Below are 16,813 nucleotides of genomic sequence, written 5' to 3' on the forward strand. Positions count from 1 at the left end.
CTAAAAGAACCCTGTCATATTCCACACCTGTTACGGAATTTCCTCACATTGCCTTGACTCAAGCACAATATCAGACGACTACCATCATTAATCATGCACTCTAACTAACCTGTAATTACCTCCACAAATAATATAAAAAGGTAGCACTTGTAAATACACAAATTACAATGTTTTACAATCAGAGTTCAATATAGCAAGGCTGCTTGGGAACAGGATAGACAGCTGTTTTTACTCTCTTCTCTCAGTATCACTCCTTCACTGTCAGCTATGTTTGCCTTGCAGCATCAACAATTAAAAATGTATGCTTCACTGATCATAATTTACTATAAACATTCATTTCAAAACATACTATGGTGAAAACATCCATTGTTACACCTTAGTAACACTGCTGCCTCCCAGTCGCTAGACAGCAGTCTCTACCCCTTCCTCTCAGTATCACTTCCTCACTGTCAGCGATGTTTCCCTTGCAGCATCAACAGTTAAAAATACGTTCTTCACTGATCACAATTTACTAAAAACAGACATTCATCTCAAAACATGTCGAGAATGGTGAAACTATCTCTTAGCAACACTGCTGCATCCCAAGCGCTAGACAACTGGCTCAACCCTCTTCTCCCAGTATCACTCCCTTACTGTCAGCTGTTTTCCTTGCAGCATCAACAATTAAAAATGCATATTTCTCTTACCAGAATTTGCTAAAAACAGACATCCATCTCAAAACATTCGAGTACTGTGAAAACATCCATTTGTGGTCTTAACACTGCTGCCTCCTAGTCGCTATGGTACACACACACACACGCACACATGTACACACCACATGCAACATTCGCTCACCTCTGAAACATTTACATCAGTCCGTTTTGGAGTACCCAGTGGCTTTATTATATGCCAAAAACATCAAAATGTATTTGGTTGTTCAATATAAATATCATCACTTAAGGACATGAAACATCTCAAACAATTTATTCATCCAAACATCGTCAGTGCAAGACTAAAGGTGTACAGCACCATTGATCCTAAATTTTCCATGGTTGCATCTGTCATGATCACCTAAAACCTATATTCACTTCATATTACTGACATGGTGAAAATTTCACTCGTCTTCAAATCCTGAGAATTCATCACTACTTCCCCTAAGTCCTGAAGCATCACTGGAAGTCATCACCTCAGTCATCATCACTGTTTCACTGTCACTTTCATACAGTAAATGGTCCTCATTATCATCCATTGAATTGCTTATACCACACATCATACGATTTTAACTTGGCAATCGTCTTATCTGAGCACAGGCGATATTCAGACTTGGGGCATTTGATACAGCCCACATTAACCTCCTCAGTACATGTTTCCTGAACTGAATAAAATCATATGGCGAGCATGAATAAACTACCCTATAAAATACATTGCTGGGCTGAAGGGATTATAATAAGAGGATTATCAGTTCCCTAGCCTGACTCTTCCCACATCTACTTCCTTAACTACACCCACACCAAACTCTCACCTACACCTTAGGATTCTGGTCGTTTCGGCCGTAACGTCCAAAATGGCAAACGATTTTACAACCTAACCTAACCTAACCTAACCTAACAAATTTGGACGTTACGGCCTAAATGATCCCCATTGCCGATCATGAGAGCTTTGCTTAGGCAGCAGAGATGCAGAGAGTGAACGTTGTCAATCATTCTGATCGCCTGGTCTGCTAAGAATACTGCAGAAATGGCGGACGCTGATATGAATGCCCGTCAGGCACTGCTATTTCAGATATTGCATCAGTTATGCTACTCAGTGAATTTTATCCTATTTTCATAACAAAATACTGTAATTGGGTATGCCCTGAGTTGCACAGACATTGCTAAAGTACTTCACTTAGCTGAAAAAGTGAAGCTGTAACTTCGTTAGCTTGCTACAGTAGGGTGTACGCTAGACACTAAACTGCTAAGTTGCTAAACTGCTAAACCCCTTGACGGTATTGGCCAGTTGAGCTGAAAACAATCCCGTGAATGCTTTGTGTTCTTGAACTTGCATGTTTTAATATCTGCTGCATATATACACTCACAAAATGTCACAAAAGTAACTGACCTAATTAGGGTTACTGAATTTCCATACGTGACGAAAGTCTGTTTTCATGACTTGGCAGTTTCACTAGCCAGCATCTCTCCAGTATGATTGCTTTGCTCGTTAGTGAATGGATGGCAAGCAAAGTGGTCATGATTGCCTTTCAGAAGGCTAGCAGACAGTTCACCAGTGATCATGTACGTTAGCTTGCTGGAATAGTGCGGATGCTAAACTGTTAAATTGCTAAACCGCTAAATATCTTCACGATGTTAGCCAGTTGAGCTGTAAACAAACCCGCGAAAGTTTTATGTGTTTCTGATCTCAGGTGTTTCTTAAATCTGCTGCATATACACACTAGTGTATATTATTTTTAAAAATAAAATCAAGTCTGCATACTGTAGAAAACACCTGTGGTTGCTAAGCATTGAGATGATCATCTTTATAAGAGTTTCTTCTCAGTGAAGCCTAACTAACCTGCTTTAGTCTAACGTGCAGGACGCATGGGGATATTTTAAGGTAACTTTGAGACAAAAAAGTGCGTCTTATATGCCGCGAAATACGGTATATATATATATATATATATATATATATATATATTTATGAGTGTGTTGTCCCAGATGATTGGCTGAAGAGTGTAATTGTAAATGTGTATAAAGGGAAGGGTGATGCCCTAGAAAGAGGAAATTATAGAGGAATAAAGCTTTTAGATCAGACAATGAAGGTAATGGTGAGATTTTTAGAAGGTATGATCAGAGAAAGAGTGAATATTGATGAGATGCAGTTTGGGTTTATGCCAGGTAGGAGGACTACTGATGCCATATTCATTGTTCAACAGCTTCAGGAAAAATATATTGGTAGGAGAAGGGATCTGTATTTTGTTTCTGTTGATTTGAAAAAGGCCTTTGACAGAGTCCCTAGAGAGGTGGTGAAGTGGGCAATGAGAAAGCTTGGCTTGGAGAAGTGGCTGGTTAAGGTGGTTATAACTATGTATGTGGGTGCTCGCACCCAGGTAAGAGTGAATGGAGATTTGAGTGATGAGTTTTCCGTGAATGTTGGTGTGCATCAGGGGACAGTCGTGAGTTACATGTTGTTTATAATGGTACTTGCCGCCCTCTAACATGACTTCAGAAACAGACTCCCGTGGGAGATGTTGTATGCTGATGATTTGGTGTTGATTGCAGCGAACGAAAGGGAGGCAGAGGAAAGGTTTAGGAAGTGGAGAGATGGTATGGGGCACAAGGGTTTAAGGGTAAATGCAGATAAAACAAAAGTGATGATATCTAGGGTTGGTGGCGGTACTGTCAAAGACGAGGAAGAGGGGCCATGTGCAGTTTGCCACAAGGACGTGGGAAGGAATTCCATCTTAAGCAGTGTTTGTGATAAATGGGTGCACAAGAGATGTTGTGGTATCACATGTAGACTGCGAGATAATGCTGATTTTATGTGTACGGTGTGCCGGGGAAAGCAGGTGGAGATTGTCAGGCATGAAAGGACTGAACTTGCTGCTGAATCTTTTGAGTATGTGGAAGAGTTTTTTTATTTGGGAGACATGTTGTGTGCTGGAGGTGGGGCTGGAGCTAGCTCTGTGGCTAGGGTGAAAAGTGGCCGGAAGAAGTTCAGGGAGCTCTTGCCTCTCTTGACATTGAGAGGACTTTCCCTACGTGCTAAGGAGTCTCTGTATGCAGCATGTGTTAGGAGTGTAATGCTGTATGGTAGTGAGACCTGGGCAGTAAAGGAAGAGGATATTCGCTGGCTCAGACATACAGAAATGACTATGATTAGGTGGATGTGCAGTGTGTCACTCCGTGCAAGGTTTGGGGGGGCTGGGTTTAGAAGAGTTGAGAGGTACGATGGGATTGGAGTGTATTGGTGTTGTGATGAGGAGAGGTAGATTGAGATGGTTTGGACATGTGGAGAAGATGGGGGATGATAATTAGGTGAGGAAGGTGGGAAGTGTTAATACTGGGGGTGGGGTTATGGGGGGTAGACCGAGAAAGACATGGGACGAGGTCAGTAAGTGTGACCTCAGGGTTAAGGGACAGGGAGGCTGCAATGGATCGTGCGGCATGGAGAGCCGCCATTAGGTGGCCAAGGCCGACGCATGGAAGCATGTTGGAGCCTTTGAAAATGAAACGAAAGAAGGAACCAAACTCCAGGAGCAAGCAAACCATTCTTTCCAAGAAAAAAAAAAAAAAAAACAATACAATAGAGAGCCAAATTCAAGATCCGTTCATTTCGAGATGCCTGGACACACTGTGTTTGAAAGACTGGAGATCATAGGAAGTAGGAAATACAGACAGAGGGAAACAGTTTCAGAGTTGAACTGTTGCATAAATGAAGGACTGGGAGTAACGGTTAACTCTTGTATTAGAGAGTTGGACAGAAAAGAGATGAGAGTTTGTTGCTGGACAGGTGCTACGCGCCCATCGTAGAGGTTAAGGGATGCAAGCAGACTGTTTAGAGGAGCAGTGACCATTGAAGTAACTATAGAAAAAGATATAAAGATGCAACAGTGTGGCGAAGAGACAGGGGTTGAAGGAAGCCATTAAGAGAAGGAGAGTTGATGAGATGAAAGGCCTTTGGCTCCATCCTATTGAGACGAGCTGTATGTGGGCAGCCTCCCCACATACAAGAGTTGTACTCTGCACAAGGGTGAACAAATCCTGTGTATAAAATCAATATTAATGCAGGGGTTAAGAAGGCATGGAGTTGGCTTAGCACACCTTATCTCTTGGAAGTAGATTTCATGAGAGATGAAATATGATCTTTCCATGATAAGTTCCAAGTGAATGAAACCCCAAGCATGTTCAAGAATGATGCAGGATTGAGCTGGATATTATTAAACATTAGTGGGTACTCCTGTGGAAGATTGCATCAGGTTGACAGGTGTAAAAACTGAGTTTTTGATGCATTAAAAACAACAAGATTATTTTTACCCCAGTCACAGATATGAGCCAAGTCAGACATTAGGTTAGCCATAGCCTCATCTCTTGTCTTTTGAAGCAACTGCTGAGATGAACATTTCGAGAACCGAATGGAAAGGTGACGGGTGGAATCATCAGCATATGAGTGGATAGGGCTAAATGTACAACTTAGAAGGTCATTGATGAATAGAAGGAGGAGAGTTGGTGATAGGACAGGCCCTGAGGAACACCACTGTTGATAGATCTAGGAGAAGAACGATGACCATCTACAACAGTGGCTCTAGAACGACCAGAAAGGAAGCTATAGATGAAGGCACAGACAGATGGACAGAAAACATAGGAGGGCATTTTGGAAATTAAAGATTTATGCCAGACTCGATCGAAAGCCTTTGAGATGTCAAGTGCAATGGCAAAGCTTTCGCCAAAGTCCCAAAAGGAGGATGACAAGTCTGAAAGGTAGGTGAGAAGATCGCCAGTGGAGCATCCCTGACGGAACCCAAACTGATGATCAGAAAGAAGGTTGTGATGAGAAAGATGCTTTAAAATTTTTCTGTTAGGAATTGACTCGAAAACTTTTGAGACACAGGATGTTAATGCAATTGGACGATAGTTAGAGGGTTGGGAATGGTCACCCTTCTTTGGGACTGCCTGAATGAGAGCAAACTTCCAGCAAGAAGAAAAGGTACAAGCTGACAGACAATGAAGAAAGAGTTTACCTAGGCAAGGTGTAAGCACAGAAGCACAGTTATTGAGGACAACAGGAGGGACCCCATCAGGCCCATATGCCTTGCTAGTATTAAGGCCAGTGATAGCAGAAAATACATCAGCTGAAGAAATTTTAATGTCAGCCATGAGGAAGTCAGAGGGGGGAAGTGATGGAGGAATAGCATCGGAATCGTCTAAGGTGGAATTGGAGGATAAAGTCTGAGCGAAGAGATCTGCTTTATCAGCAGTGGAAATAGATACAGATCCATCAGAATAGAAAAGAGATGGGAAGGATGATGAGGTAAAGTTGTTAGAAAGGTTTTTGGCAAGGTGCCAGAAGGAACGGGAAGAATTCGAGTTGGAGAGTTGAGAGCATTTAGTATGGATGAAATTATTTTTAGCAGAGTGAAGAACAGACTTAGCACAATTCTGGGCAGAAACATAAACAAGATGTGAGTCAGGGGTGGGTTGGTTCTGGTACCTTATGCCTCCATGTTGTGGGTTAAACTCACTGCAGTACTTTTCTAAAGATCTCACACTCCTGACACCCTATTACATCCACGTCCCACACTGCCACAGACTACAACAGCAGTAGTTCAGTAAAGAAATGATGTTACCCAGTGAGCTGTCCTTCCTAGAGACAGTCTTTCAGTGTGCAACAACACAGAACAGCACAGGCATTGTAAGTAAATGCTGGCTTCCCTAAGTTCAGTCTTTATTTTCCAAATAATTAAACTTAATGCTTGCCAACTACACTTTACTGTTTTCAAAGTAGCAGAGATATACAATCTTCACTAACTGCAATTACACTTAATGCTTGCCAACTACACTTCACTGTTTTCACAAGTACCAAAGCTATACAATCTTCACCGCACTGGCACTGAACTACACTCTAACTGAACTGAAAACTTATTGAAACTGCTCTAATCTCTTCCTCATCCTTATATGAGCTTCCTTTATTCTAGAGTTATCTACTACTTCTCCAAACTTCTCGTGCATTCTCGAGGGAGCAACGGTTACAACAGTTACTAACATGGAGACATCCAACACATGCCAGGGTTTACTTACAATGCATAACACTCTAAATTATTTAGCATAAAAACTGAGATAAAATTACATAACTAAACAATCACCAAAATAAAAATATTATAGACAAAAAGACTATAAAAATTAATGTTCAAATTACAAAATAACTATTAAAAAATAGCAGGCTAACTGGCAACTCTGACACATAACGGAAAAGAATTTGAGAATCGTCAGGAATACAACTATTAACCCCTTAACCGCGGGGCGTCACTTTCGTGACGCTTGGGAGCAAGGGATCATACCGCGGGGCATCGCTTTTGTGATTCTGTGTTATTTTGAATTCACCCGGGCTTCCAAGTGGGGGCTTGTATCATCTATCAGTACTGCCAATGTCCAACACTAGTCAGCACTCCTAATCTCATCTGTACTCCCATCCATTGTTGACAATTTAGCCATTTCTCCCCGTTCTTGACTCCCCTCCCTACCCTCCCTCCATTACCCTATCCTCTCGACTGCCCGGCCGTGCTACGCCAAGTAAATCTTCCCTGGAATTTTTCACTGATTTCATCCATTGAAATAAGCCCTATGTCCTATTCTTATACCAAATAATATTTACAAGAAAGAAATAAGGTAAGTGAGAGTGCCATACACCTAGAATTGGCTAATTATCACCTGACAACACCTCACGTGCACTCGTTCGCTAATTTTCGCTGTTTTTTTCCCCTTGAAATATGCCGTATTATCTATTTTCGTAATAAATATACATGTAAGGAGGGAAGGGAGAAGCCTAAGTGATATTTACATTCACCTGGAACTACCTAATTTATAATGTATTGTCTAGATTTCCTGCCAATCATTTCAGTGCTAGACATAGCTGTTTCAAGAGCTAACATTGGTAGCTCTGAATATACCCTAAGTAGGCCTCTAATCTATTTTTGTAATAAATATACATGTAAGGAGGGAAGGGAGAAGCCTAAGTGATATTTACATTCACCTGGAACTACCTAATTTATAATGTATTGTCTAGATTTCCTGCCAATCATTTCAGTGCTAGACATAGCTGTTTCAAGAGCTAACATTGGTAGCTCTGATTAACCCCTAAATAGGCCTCCACCCTGGCCCTCCGTTATCAGTTTACTCTCATCTTCCGAAGTGAGAGTATGTATGTTTCTTCTTGCTGACTTCAAGGACTTCTTTCACCCCCATGCAAAGGGCCCTGTGACCTTTACCCCCTACTAAACCTCGTGTGGAAAGAGGTAAAGGGCTGACAATTGATAAAAGAGTGACTACGATCTTTCTATTGAATAAAACAGTGCAAGTGGAATTGTAAATAATGTGTAAATAATGTGTAAACAGCAAGTGAAAGTAATGAATGTAAATATACGTGAACAATGGAAAATAGTTTTATAAGTTACTAAAAGTGACAGTGCATAACACAGTGTAAATAAAATAGAAATATAAATAACGTAAATAAAATAGAGAACGTAAATAGAAATGTAAATGAGGACTGGAAATCAGGTATAATTGTTCCTCTGTACAAAGGAAAAGGGGAGAGAGAAGTATGTGGTAACCATAGGGGTATTTGCCTTCTTAGTGTGACTGGTAAAATATATGGTAGAATACTCATTGATAGGGTTAGGCATATGACAGAGGAGCTAGTTGGAGAAGAACAAGGGGGATTTAGGAAGGGAAAAGGGTGTGTAGATCAGATATTTGTTCTAAGATGTTTAGTGGAGAAGTATCTAGAGAAGGGAAGGAAAGTGTATGCTGCCTTCATGGACTTGGAGAAAGCTTATGACAGAATAGATAGGCAAGGTATGTGGAAGGTATTAAGAATATATGGAGTGGAGGGGAAATTGTTGAGTGCTGTGAAGAGTATGTACGAGGGAGCTAGGGCTACGGTGCGAGTGGATGGTGAGCTGAGTGAGTTCTTTGATCTCAATGTGGGACTGAAACAGGGGTGTGTAATGTCTCCATGGCTGTTTAATATATATATGGATGGGGTTGTAAAGGAGGTACAAGGTAGGGCAGTGGATGTGGGGCTGGCCCTAATGATTGAGGGTGAGATTTGGAAGCTTCCGGTGTTGCTGTTTGCTGATGATACAGTATTGTTGAGTGAAGATGAATGGGAGTTGCAAGGTTTGGTGAATGAATCTGGGACAGTGTGTAGGAAGAGGAAACTGAAAGTTAATGTAAACAAAAGTAAAGTTATGGTGTTTGAGAGGAATGAAGTCACAGAGTGTGCAGTGAGGTTGGATGATGAGGATATGGAGAATGTGAGTGCATTCAAGTACTTGGGTAGTGTGATGAGTAAGGATGGAACTTTGGGGGATGAAGTACGTGAAAGGGTACAGCAGGGAAGAAAGGTTGTTGGTACACTGAAAGCAGTGATGAGAAATAGGGAGGTGAGTATGAAAGTTAAGAAGTCACTGCATGATGGTATTGTGATCCCTACCCTGACGTATGGAAGCGAGGCGTGGACATTGCAAGAGGGGAACAAGTCAAGAGTGAGAGCAGTGGAAATGAGTTACTTGAGAGGAGCATGTGGAGTGACATGGAGGGACAGGTTGACGAATGAAGAAGTGAAGGAACGCTGTGGGGTAGATGTGGATGTGGTTGAAAAGATTAGGAGAAATACACTGAGGTGGTTTGGACATGTGGAGAGAATGGAGAATGAAAGACTGACTAAGAGGGTGTATGTAGGTGAGGTGGAGGGAGGGAGAGGGAGGGGTAGACCGAGGATGAGGTGGAGGGATGGAGTTGAGAGGTATATGAGGGAGGGGGGGGAGTTGGGGGGAGGGGAGTCAAATGGTGGGTGACAGAGTGACTTGGAGGCGTTTTGTCTGCGGCCACCCTTTGCGGGATTAGGGCGTCAGGCTATAGATAGATAGATAGATAGAGTATATACCCTAGGAGTAATGAAAGTGAAAGTTTCACTCTAGCATGTCTGAATGCTATGAGTTATGAGAGTGAAGATGAAAGTGACATTCACTCTCAATGATAGTAAACAGGACGAGAAAGTGAATGCTACGTATTTTACTGAAAGAAATTGAATCCCTACAGTGACAATAAACTAATACTACTGAAGGCAACTTATGGATAAAGACTGTAGATATATATAAGTGTTATATAGTAATAGAAATATAAAGTGTGAGGGGTTTTATGAATAATAAATGACAGAGTACCAAGAGTGAACTAGTGCCAGTGCGACGATCAGACGCACTCGTAATTTCCATTGCTTTCACAGTGTTTTTTTTTTTGAGTATGGATCCCAAACCACTTGAAAATCATAGAATAGTGTTTATAGTGTTTGTATCTCGCTGTGGTAATCATATTACGGGTTGTCGGGAAGTGTAAAGTGGAGACTTCGTTACCCTACTTCAGAGGTCTCCACAAGTCCTACGGTAACCGACGAAAGCTCAACAATCATTCCAGGAGAAAGCTGAAGGTATGTGCCATAAGCATATGTAATTTTATTATTCTAGGACTAATAACTGATTTTGGCAAATATTTTTTGAGAGTCTGTCGGAGCCCAAATAACCCCGCGGGACACGCAAGTCATTGGTAAACAAGCCCGCAGTGTAGGGGTTAATCTTTCCTCTCCACTGGGCTCCTCCAATCACCACCTTATTATATTAACCTGTCCTGTCGCTCAAGTGCGGACTGTTGACCCTCCAAAGAGTGACACTTGGGAGCTGCTGATTGGGAGGCCCTAAGCCAATACAGTACTTACACGATTTTCCCTGGAATGATTATTGCTTCCAAGTCAGGAAGCAATCTGAGTGTGCCTCGTGCATTATGGAGGTTATTCTCTTGGGCATGGAAGCATACATTCCTTTCTCATCCTCTGACTAATGCAAGAAAGTCTTGGTTTAATCATGCTTGTTCTAGTGCTGTCCACAACAAGGAGAGGGCCTATAGAACGTATCGGAGCCAACCCACCCCTGAATCTAAATTTTTTTATGTTTCTCTCTGGAATTATGCTAAGTCTGTTATTTGCTCCGCTAAAAATAATTTCATCCATACTAAATGCTCTCAACTCTTCAACTCCAATTCTTCCCATTCCTTCTGCCACCTTGCCAAAAACCTTTCTAACAACTTTACCTCATCAACTTTCCCTCCTCATTTCTACTCTGATGGCTCTATAGCTATTTCTTCAACTGATAAAACAGATTTCTTCATTCAAACTTTCTCCTCCATCATACACGATTCCAGTGCTGTTCCTCCATCACTTCCCCCCTCTGACTTCCTCATGCCTGACATTAAAATTTTTTCAGCTGATGTATTTTCTGCCATCACTGGCCTTAATACTAACAAGGCATATGGGCCTGATGGGGTCCCTCCTGTTGTCCTCAACAACTGTGCTTCTGTGCGCTTACACCTTGCCTAGGTAAACTCTTTCATCTTTGTCTATCATGTTCTACCTTTCCTTCTTGCTGGAAGTTTGTTCTCATTCAGCCTGTTCCAAAGAAGGGTGGCTGTTCCAAACACTCAATCTATCACCTAACTGCTTTAACATTGTGTCTCAAAAGCTTTTGAGTCAATTCTTAACAGAAAAATTTTAAAGCACCCTCCTTTCACAACCTTCTTTCTGATTGTCAGTATGGGTTCCGTCACGGATGCTCCACTGGCAATCTACTCACCAACCTTTCAGACTCCTGGTCATCCTCCTTTCAGGACTCTGACAAAAGCTTTGCCACAGCACTTGACATCTCAAGGCTTTCAATCAAGTCTGGCATAAATCTTTAATTCCCAAACTGCCCTCTTACAGTTCCTATCCATCTATCTGTGCCTTCATCTATAGCTTCCTTTCTGGTCATTCTATAGCTGCTGTTGTAGACGGCCACAGTTCTTCTCCCAGATCTATCAATAGTGGTGTTTCTCAGGGCTCTGTCCTATCACCAACTCTCTTCCTTTTATTCATCAGTGACCTACTGGGCTGTACATCTAACCCTATCCACTCATACGCTGATGATTCCACCCTTCACCTCTCCATTCAGTTCCCGCAATGTCCATCTCAGCCGTTACTTCAACAAACAAGGGATGAGGCTATGGCACACTTAATGTCTGACTTGGCTCGTATCTCTGACTGGGGTAAAAATAATCTTCTTGTTTTTACTGCATCAGAAACTCAGTTTTTACACCTATCAACCCGACAGAGTCTTCCACTGGAGTACCCACTAACATTTAATACTATCCAGCTCAATCCTGCATCATCCTTGAACATGCTTGGAGTTTCATTCACTTGGGACTTATCTTGGAAAGATCATATTTCATCTCTTGCAAAATCTACTTCCAAGAGATTAGGTGTGCTAAGCCAACTCTGTACCTTCTTTACCCCTGCATTGTTGTTGATTTTATACACAGGTTTTCTTCGCCCCTGTGCAGAGTACAACCCTCATGTGTGGGGAGGCTCCCCACATACAGCTCTTCTCAACAGGGTGGAGTCACAAGGCTTTTTGTCTCATTAACTCTCCTCCTCTTACTGGCTCCCTTCAACCTCTGTCTCTTCGCCGCACTGTTGTATCTTTATCTCTTTTTTATCACTATTTCAATGGCCACTGCTCCTCTGAACTGTATGCTTGCATCCCTTCATCTTTTCAACTGGAGCATAGCACCCGTCTAGCAACAAACTCTCATCCGTTTTCTGTTCAACTCTCTAATGCAAGAGTTAACCGTTACTCCCAATCCTTCATTTATGCAACAGGTCAACTCTGGAACTGTCTCCCTTTGTCTGTATTTCCTACTTCCTATGATCTCTCATTCATCTCGAAATGAACGGGTCTTGAATTTGGCTGCCTTTTGTATTGTTTTTGTTTTTTCTTGGAAGGAATGGTTTGCAGGCTTCTGGCCTTTGGTTCCTTCTTCCTTGCATTAAAAGAAAGAAAAAAAGGCATCTCAAAATAAACGGATCTTGAATTTGGCTCTCTTTCTCTTTTTTTTCTTTTTTTTTTTTCTTGGAAGGAATGGTTTTCAGGCTCCTGGCCTTTAGTTCTTTGTTCCTTGTATAAAAAAAAAAAAAAAAAAATCCAGCATTATCTAACTAGAAAATCTTGCTTCTCAACATTATGTTCTAAGATGACATCTGTTTGTCTGTCTTTGCCACATAACAAGATCGTGTCTGTCTGTCTTTGCCACCATGGGGAACTGTAAACAAAGACCACTTTTAAAACAATATTTACCCCTTACACATGAAATAAAAATCAAAAGTTGAAAATGCACTCAGAAAATACTCAAAGAATCCCATGAAGGGCTTTGGTAAAGATAACAAGCCTTGCTCAGAGAAATTATATTCCACTTTGTTAAAACCTGCAAACCTATTTGTTAAAGTAAAGGAAATATAATGGATCTACAGTTTCAAAAACGGAAAATAGATCATAAGTCCTTCATCTTGGATTTTTTCAAAACTTAGAAAAGATAGGCATCAACCTCCTATGTGGCCCCACAACCATACAAAATATGAGAAAATTCCAACAAATTGTTCCTGAGATAAAGCATGGAACAGATGAACACACATCATACAGACAGTCAAAACTAGAAAATTGGTCATAAGTCGGCCGTCTTGGATTTTTTCAACATTTCGAAAAGACGGGTACCAACCTCCTATCAGGCCCTACAATCATACAAATTACAAGAAAATTTTCCAACAAATGGTTTCTGAGAAACAGTGTGGAATGGATGAACTGATGCCATACGGATGGACAGACATGACCCAACCTAAGATTGCACTTCACAAGAAATGAAGTGGAATAAAAACTAAAGAAAATTGCAGATTACCAAGTACTCTGTATGTACAGCAGTTATATTGTACTGAGTGTACAGTATACTATAAGTACAGTAAAGCACTGTATAATATCCTGTATAATGCTTTTTCATTAGGAAGACTCTACTTCGTTTTTTTTTTTTTTTTTAAGTCTGGTTAATAATACAGAACAATACATGGTTTTCTGTTAGGGTTATACCCCCCCTGAGGGGCTACAAGGGAGTAGTTTGTCATCATTCAAAAATCCGCAACATCTGATACGGCTCTGGCTGAATTTTGATGGATTATAATTGGAATATTACTGTACCTGTAACAGGATGCATGCCACAGTCTGATATACTTTTCTATAATACAGTACAGTCACTATTTTCGCAATATAAACTCTCGCAAAATTTCATTTTGCGATGGCAAGGGAATGTTTTTTTCCTAGGATTCTCGCGATTTTCCTATGATTTTTGCGAGCCACCGCATCTCTGCAGTCACTTGTTTTGAACCGACCATTAAGATGTTGGAAACAGACGAACGGGTCAGTGACAACGAAGTTCAGGAACACTTACCTGTCCCACCAGGTGAGCCAACATCTCGCCAAATCACAGACTTGCTGGCAACCACTGCTCGTCTGAAAGAGCAAATTGAGGAATGTGATGGGAGGACAGAGATCAGGGACACTTTCCTCCCGATGGTGGATAGACTTCTGGCTAATTATAAGGACCTTTTCATGAACATCATCAGACTCTGATAACATCATTCCTGTCCTCTCATATTCAACAAGTCCAAGATTTGGAGAACATACAGGCTGGGGAGGACGAAGGTGCTGTGGACGAGGACACTGATGACATTGGGGAGCTTGATGAGCTCCCACTGGATTTTGAGGGCTTTGATGCTGAAGCATCAGGAAGTGGTGGTGTGAGGGACTCAACAGTGGTGACAGGGAGCAGTGAGGGGGCAGGTGGTAACTAACCACTGCTCTCAGCCTCTGAACTCATCTTCAAGCCCCATCATGCAGTTCAGCCTAAGTGTGAGTGTTAGTAAATTCTTTGTTCGGTAATATATTATATGTCTGATTAACTGTATGTAATTTACAGTAGGGGTATTGTGTCATTAATGGGTTGCTAAGGGGGAATGAGGTGGCTGATCCTGGAACCAATTACCACTTATAACGTGTAAAGTATAAGCACGAATTTCGCGAGTTTAAGTTTCGCACCGAAATTGCGGTACCAATTAGGTGCGAAAATAGTGACTGTACTGTACATTATTTCTGATCTTGAAGTTAAGTATGTAACAGTACTTCCTGAAAAAAAGACAGCACTAAAAAAAATCCTGGCTGTAACAAGTAAAGGCAAATGCTGTGTCATTCATTTTCAACTACTGCTAAGGAAATACAGTGGGACCTATTTTTCAAAACTGACACCATGAGATAACCTTACCTTTTGGATATGTGAGTCTGGCATGAATAGCAAGTCCCCCATCTCCACACTTGTTCCTATCCCCTGGGAGGCAGCGCTGTCCTGAGCCAACGACAGAGGTGGAGGAAGGGTCACCAGGGATCAGTCGAAGAACCTGATATGCCTCTGGGTCACTTACATACACAGAGCCATCCAGGGGGGATACAGCAACGTGATATCGATACGATACTCGTGTCTCACTGTGGAGAGTAGAGGGAGGTGTATTAAGAAGTGAAAAACTCACTGCAATGAGTAGAAAGAATTGTAGTACACAGGTAAAAATTAGAAACACAGCACACACACAATAGTGTACTTGTAAAATTAATTTTATAGAAATCATTCATTATATCTTATTGTAATATATAACAGACTGATATACAATTAAGTTTAGGACTGTACTTTCATTTTGCTATACAGATAGTCAAAGTAATAGCTAGTAAAAAACGAGCACTGTGTAGTGGTAACTTCGAGCTTTACCCTAACACTGGCCACATCATGCTACATCACTTAGTCACTGAAGTACACACACCTGAGTGAATGAGTGTTTAGTGTACTTGGCAATTTGTTGCAAGATGAACAATGAAGGATCTTGAAGAACAATGTCTTTGTGTGAAATTCTGTTTTAAACTGGGAAAACTTCCACAGTGACCTTTCAAATGTTGCAACAGGCTTATGGCAAGGATTTTTTGACCTGTAATGCAATGTCACAAGTGGTTTCAGCAGTTCAAGTCAGGATGAACATCCACAGAAAATGATCCCAAATCTGGACAACCTTCTACATCAAGAGATGATGATCACATTGAGAAAGTGTTATCTGTGATCCGTGAAAATTGTCACCCGGCTGTCTGTGAAGTTTCAGAAGAAGTAGGCATCTGAAAAGTCCATGGCACACGATTCTGGCCAAAAAACTGAAGATGCATCGTGTTGCCACAAAATTTGTGACAAGTCTGCTGACAGATTAGCAAAAAGAGAACTATGTCACAGTCAGTCAGCTGTTTGATTGTTCAAATGCTGATGAAAACTTTCTGAAAAATTTATAACAGGTAATGAATTATGGGTGTAAGGCTACGATGTCAAAACAAAAAGGCAGTCGTCGCAGTAGGTTGGAACATCATCACCGTGACCAAAAAATGCATGTCAGGACCATTCAAATGTGAAAGTGATGTTGATCAGTTTTTTCTGTCTGAAGGGCATTCTTCATCATGACAGTGTTCCATGTGGTCAAACAGTTATTAAAGAGTTTTGCTTGGACATCCTTAACCTCTTAACTGCGGGGCGTCACTTTTGTGACGCTCGGGCACAATGGATCATACCGCGGGGCGTCACTTTTGTGATTCTGTGTTATTTTGAATTATCCCGGGCTTTCAAGTGGTGGCTTGTATCATCTATCAGTACTGCCAATGTCCAACACTAGTCAGCACTACAAATCTCATCTGTACTCCCATCCATTGTTGACATTTTAGCCATTTTCCCCCGTTCCTGACTCCCCTCCCTACCTCCCCTCCATTACCCTGTCCTCTCACCTCCCCAGCCGCGCTGCACTAAGCAAATCTCCCCCAGATTTTTCCACAGATTTCATCCATTGAAATAAGCCCTATGCCCTATACTTATACAAAATAATATTTACCAAAAAAAAATAAGGTAAGTGATAGTGGGCCACGTCCATTCACCAAACTAATGAAACCCATTTTTGCTACACTGAGAGAGATGGGACATACCATCACCAGTTTCACTGACGACACACTTATATCACACAGCTCATTGGAAGGATGCTATGAGAGCATACATTCAACAGTAGAGATTCTAAGGAAAATGGGATTTTGTATTAATGCTGACAAATCTGTCCTTGTACCTACAAAACGTTTGGAATATTTGGGGAACGTCATTGATTCAGA

At 41.3% G+C, this 16,813-nt stretch overlaps 1 protein-coding gene across 1 annotated transcript in view; it reads right to left on the reverse strand.

The window, feature by feature from the left end:
* LOC145396553 (teneurin-m-like) overlaps positions 1 to 16,813 on the reverse strand; it is a 1,418,848-nt gene that overhangs the window by 325,885 nt on the left and 1,076,150 nt on the right. The window contains exon 32 of the mRNA XM_080269929.1: positions 14,901 to 15,118. Coding sequence (XP_080126055.1) covers positions 14,901 to 15,118 — 218 coding nt within the window. The remainder of the gene's footprint in view (positions 1 to 14,900; positions 15,119 to 16,813) is intronic.

This window comes from Coenobita brevimanus, chromosome 38, assembly GCF_032717465.1.
Source record: "Coenobita brevimanus isolate Jiangsu-jjx chromosome 38, ASM3271746v2, whole genome shotgun sequence".
Classification (NCBI taxonomy): domain Eukaryota; kingdom Metazoa; phylum Arthropoda; class Malacostraca; order Decapoda; family Coenobitidae; genus Coenobita; species Coenobita brevimanus.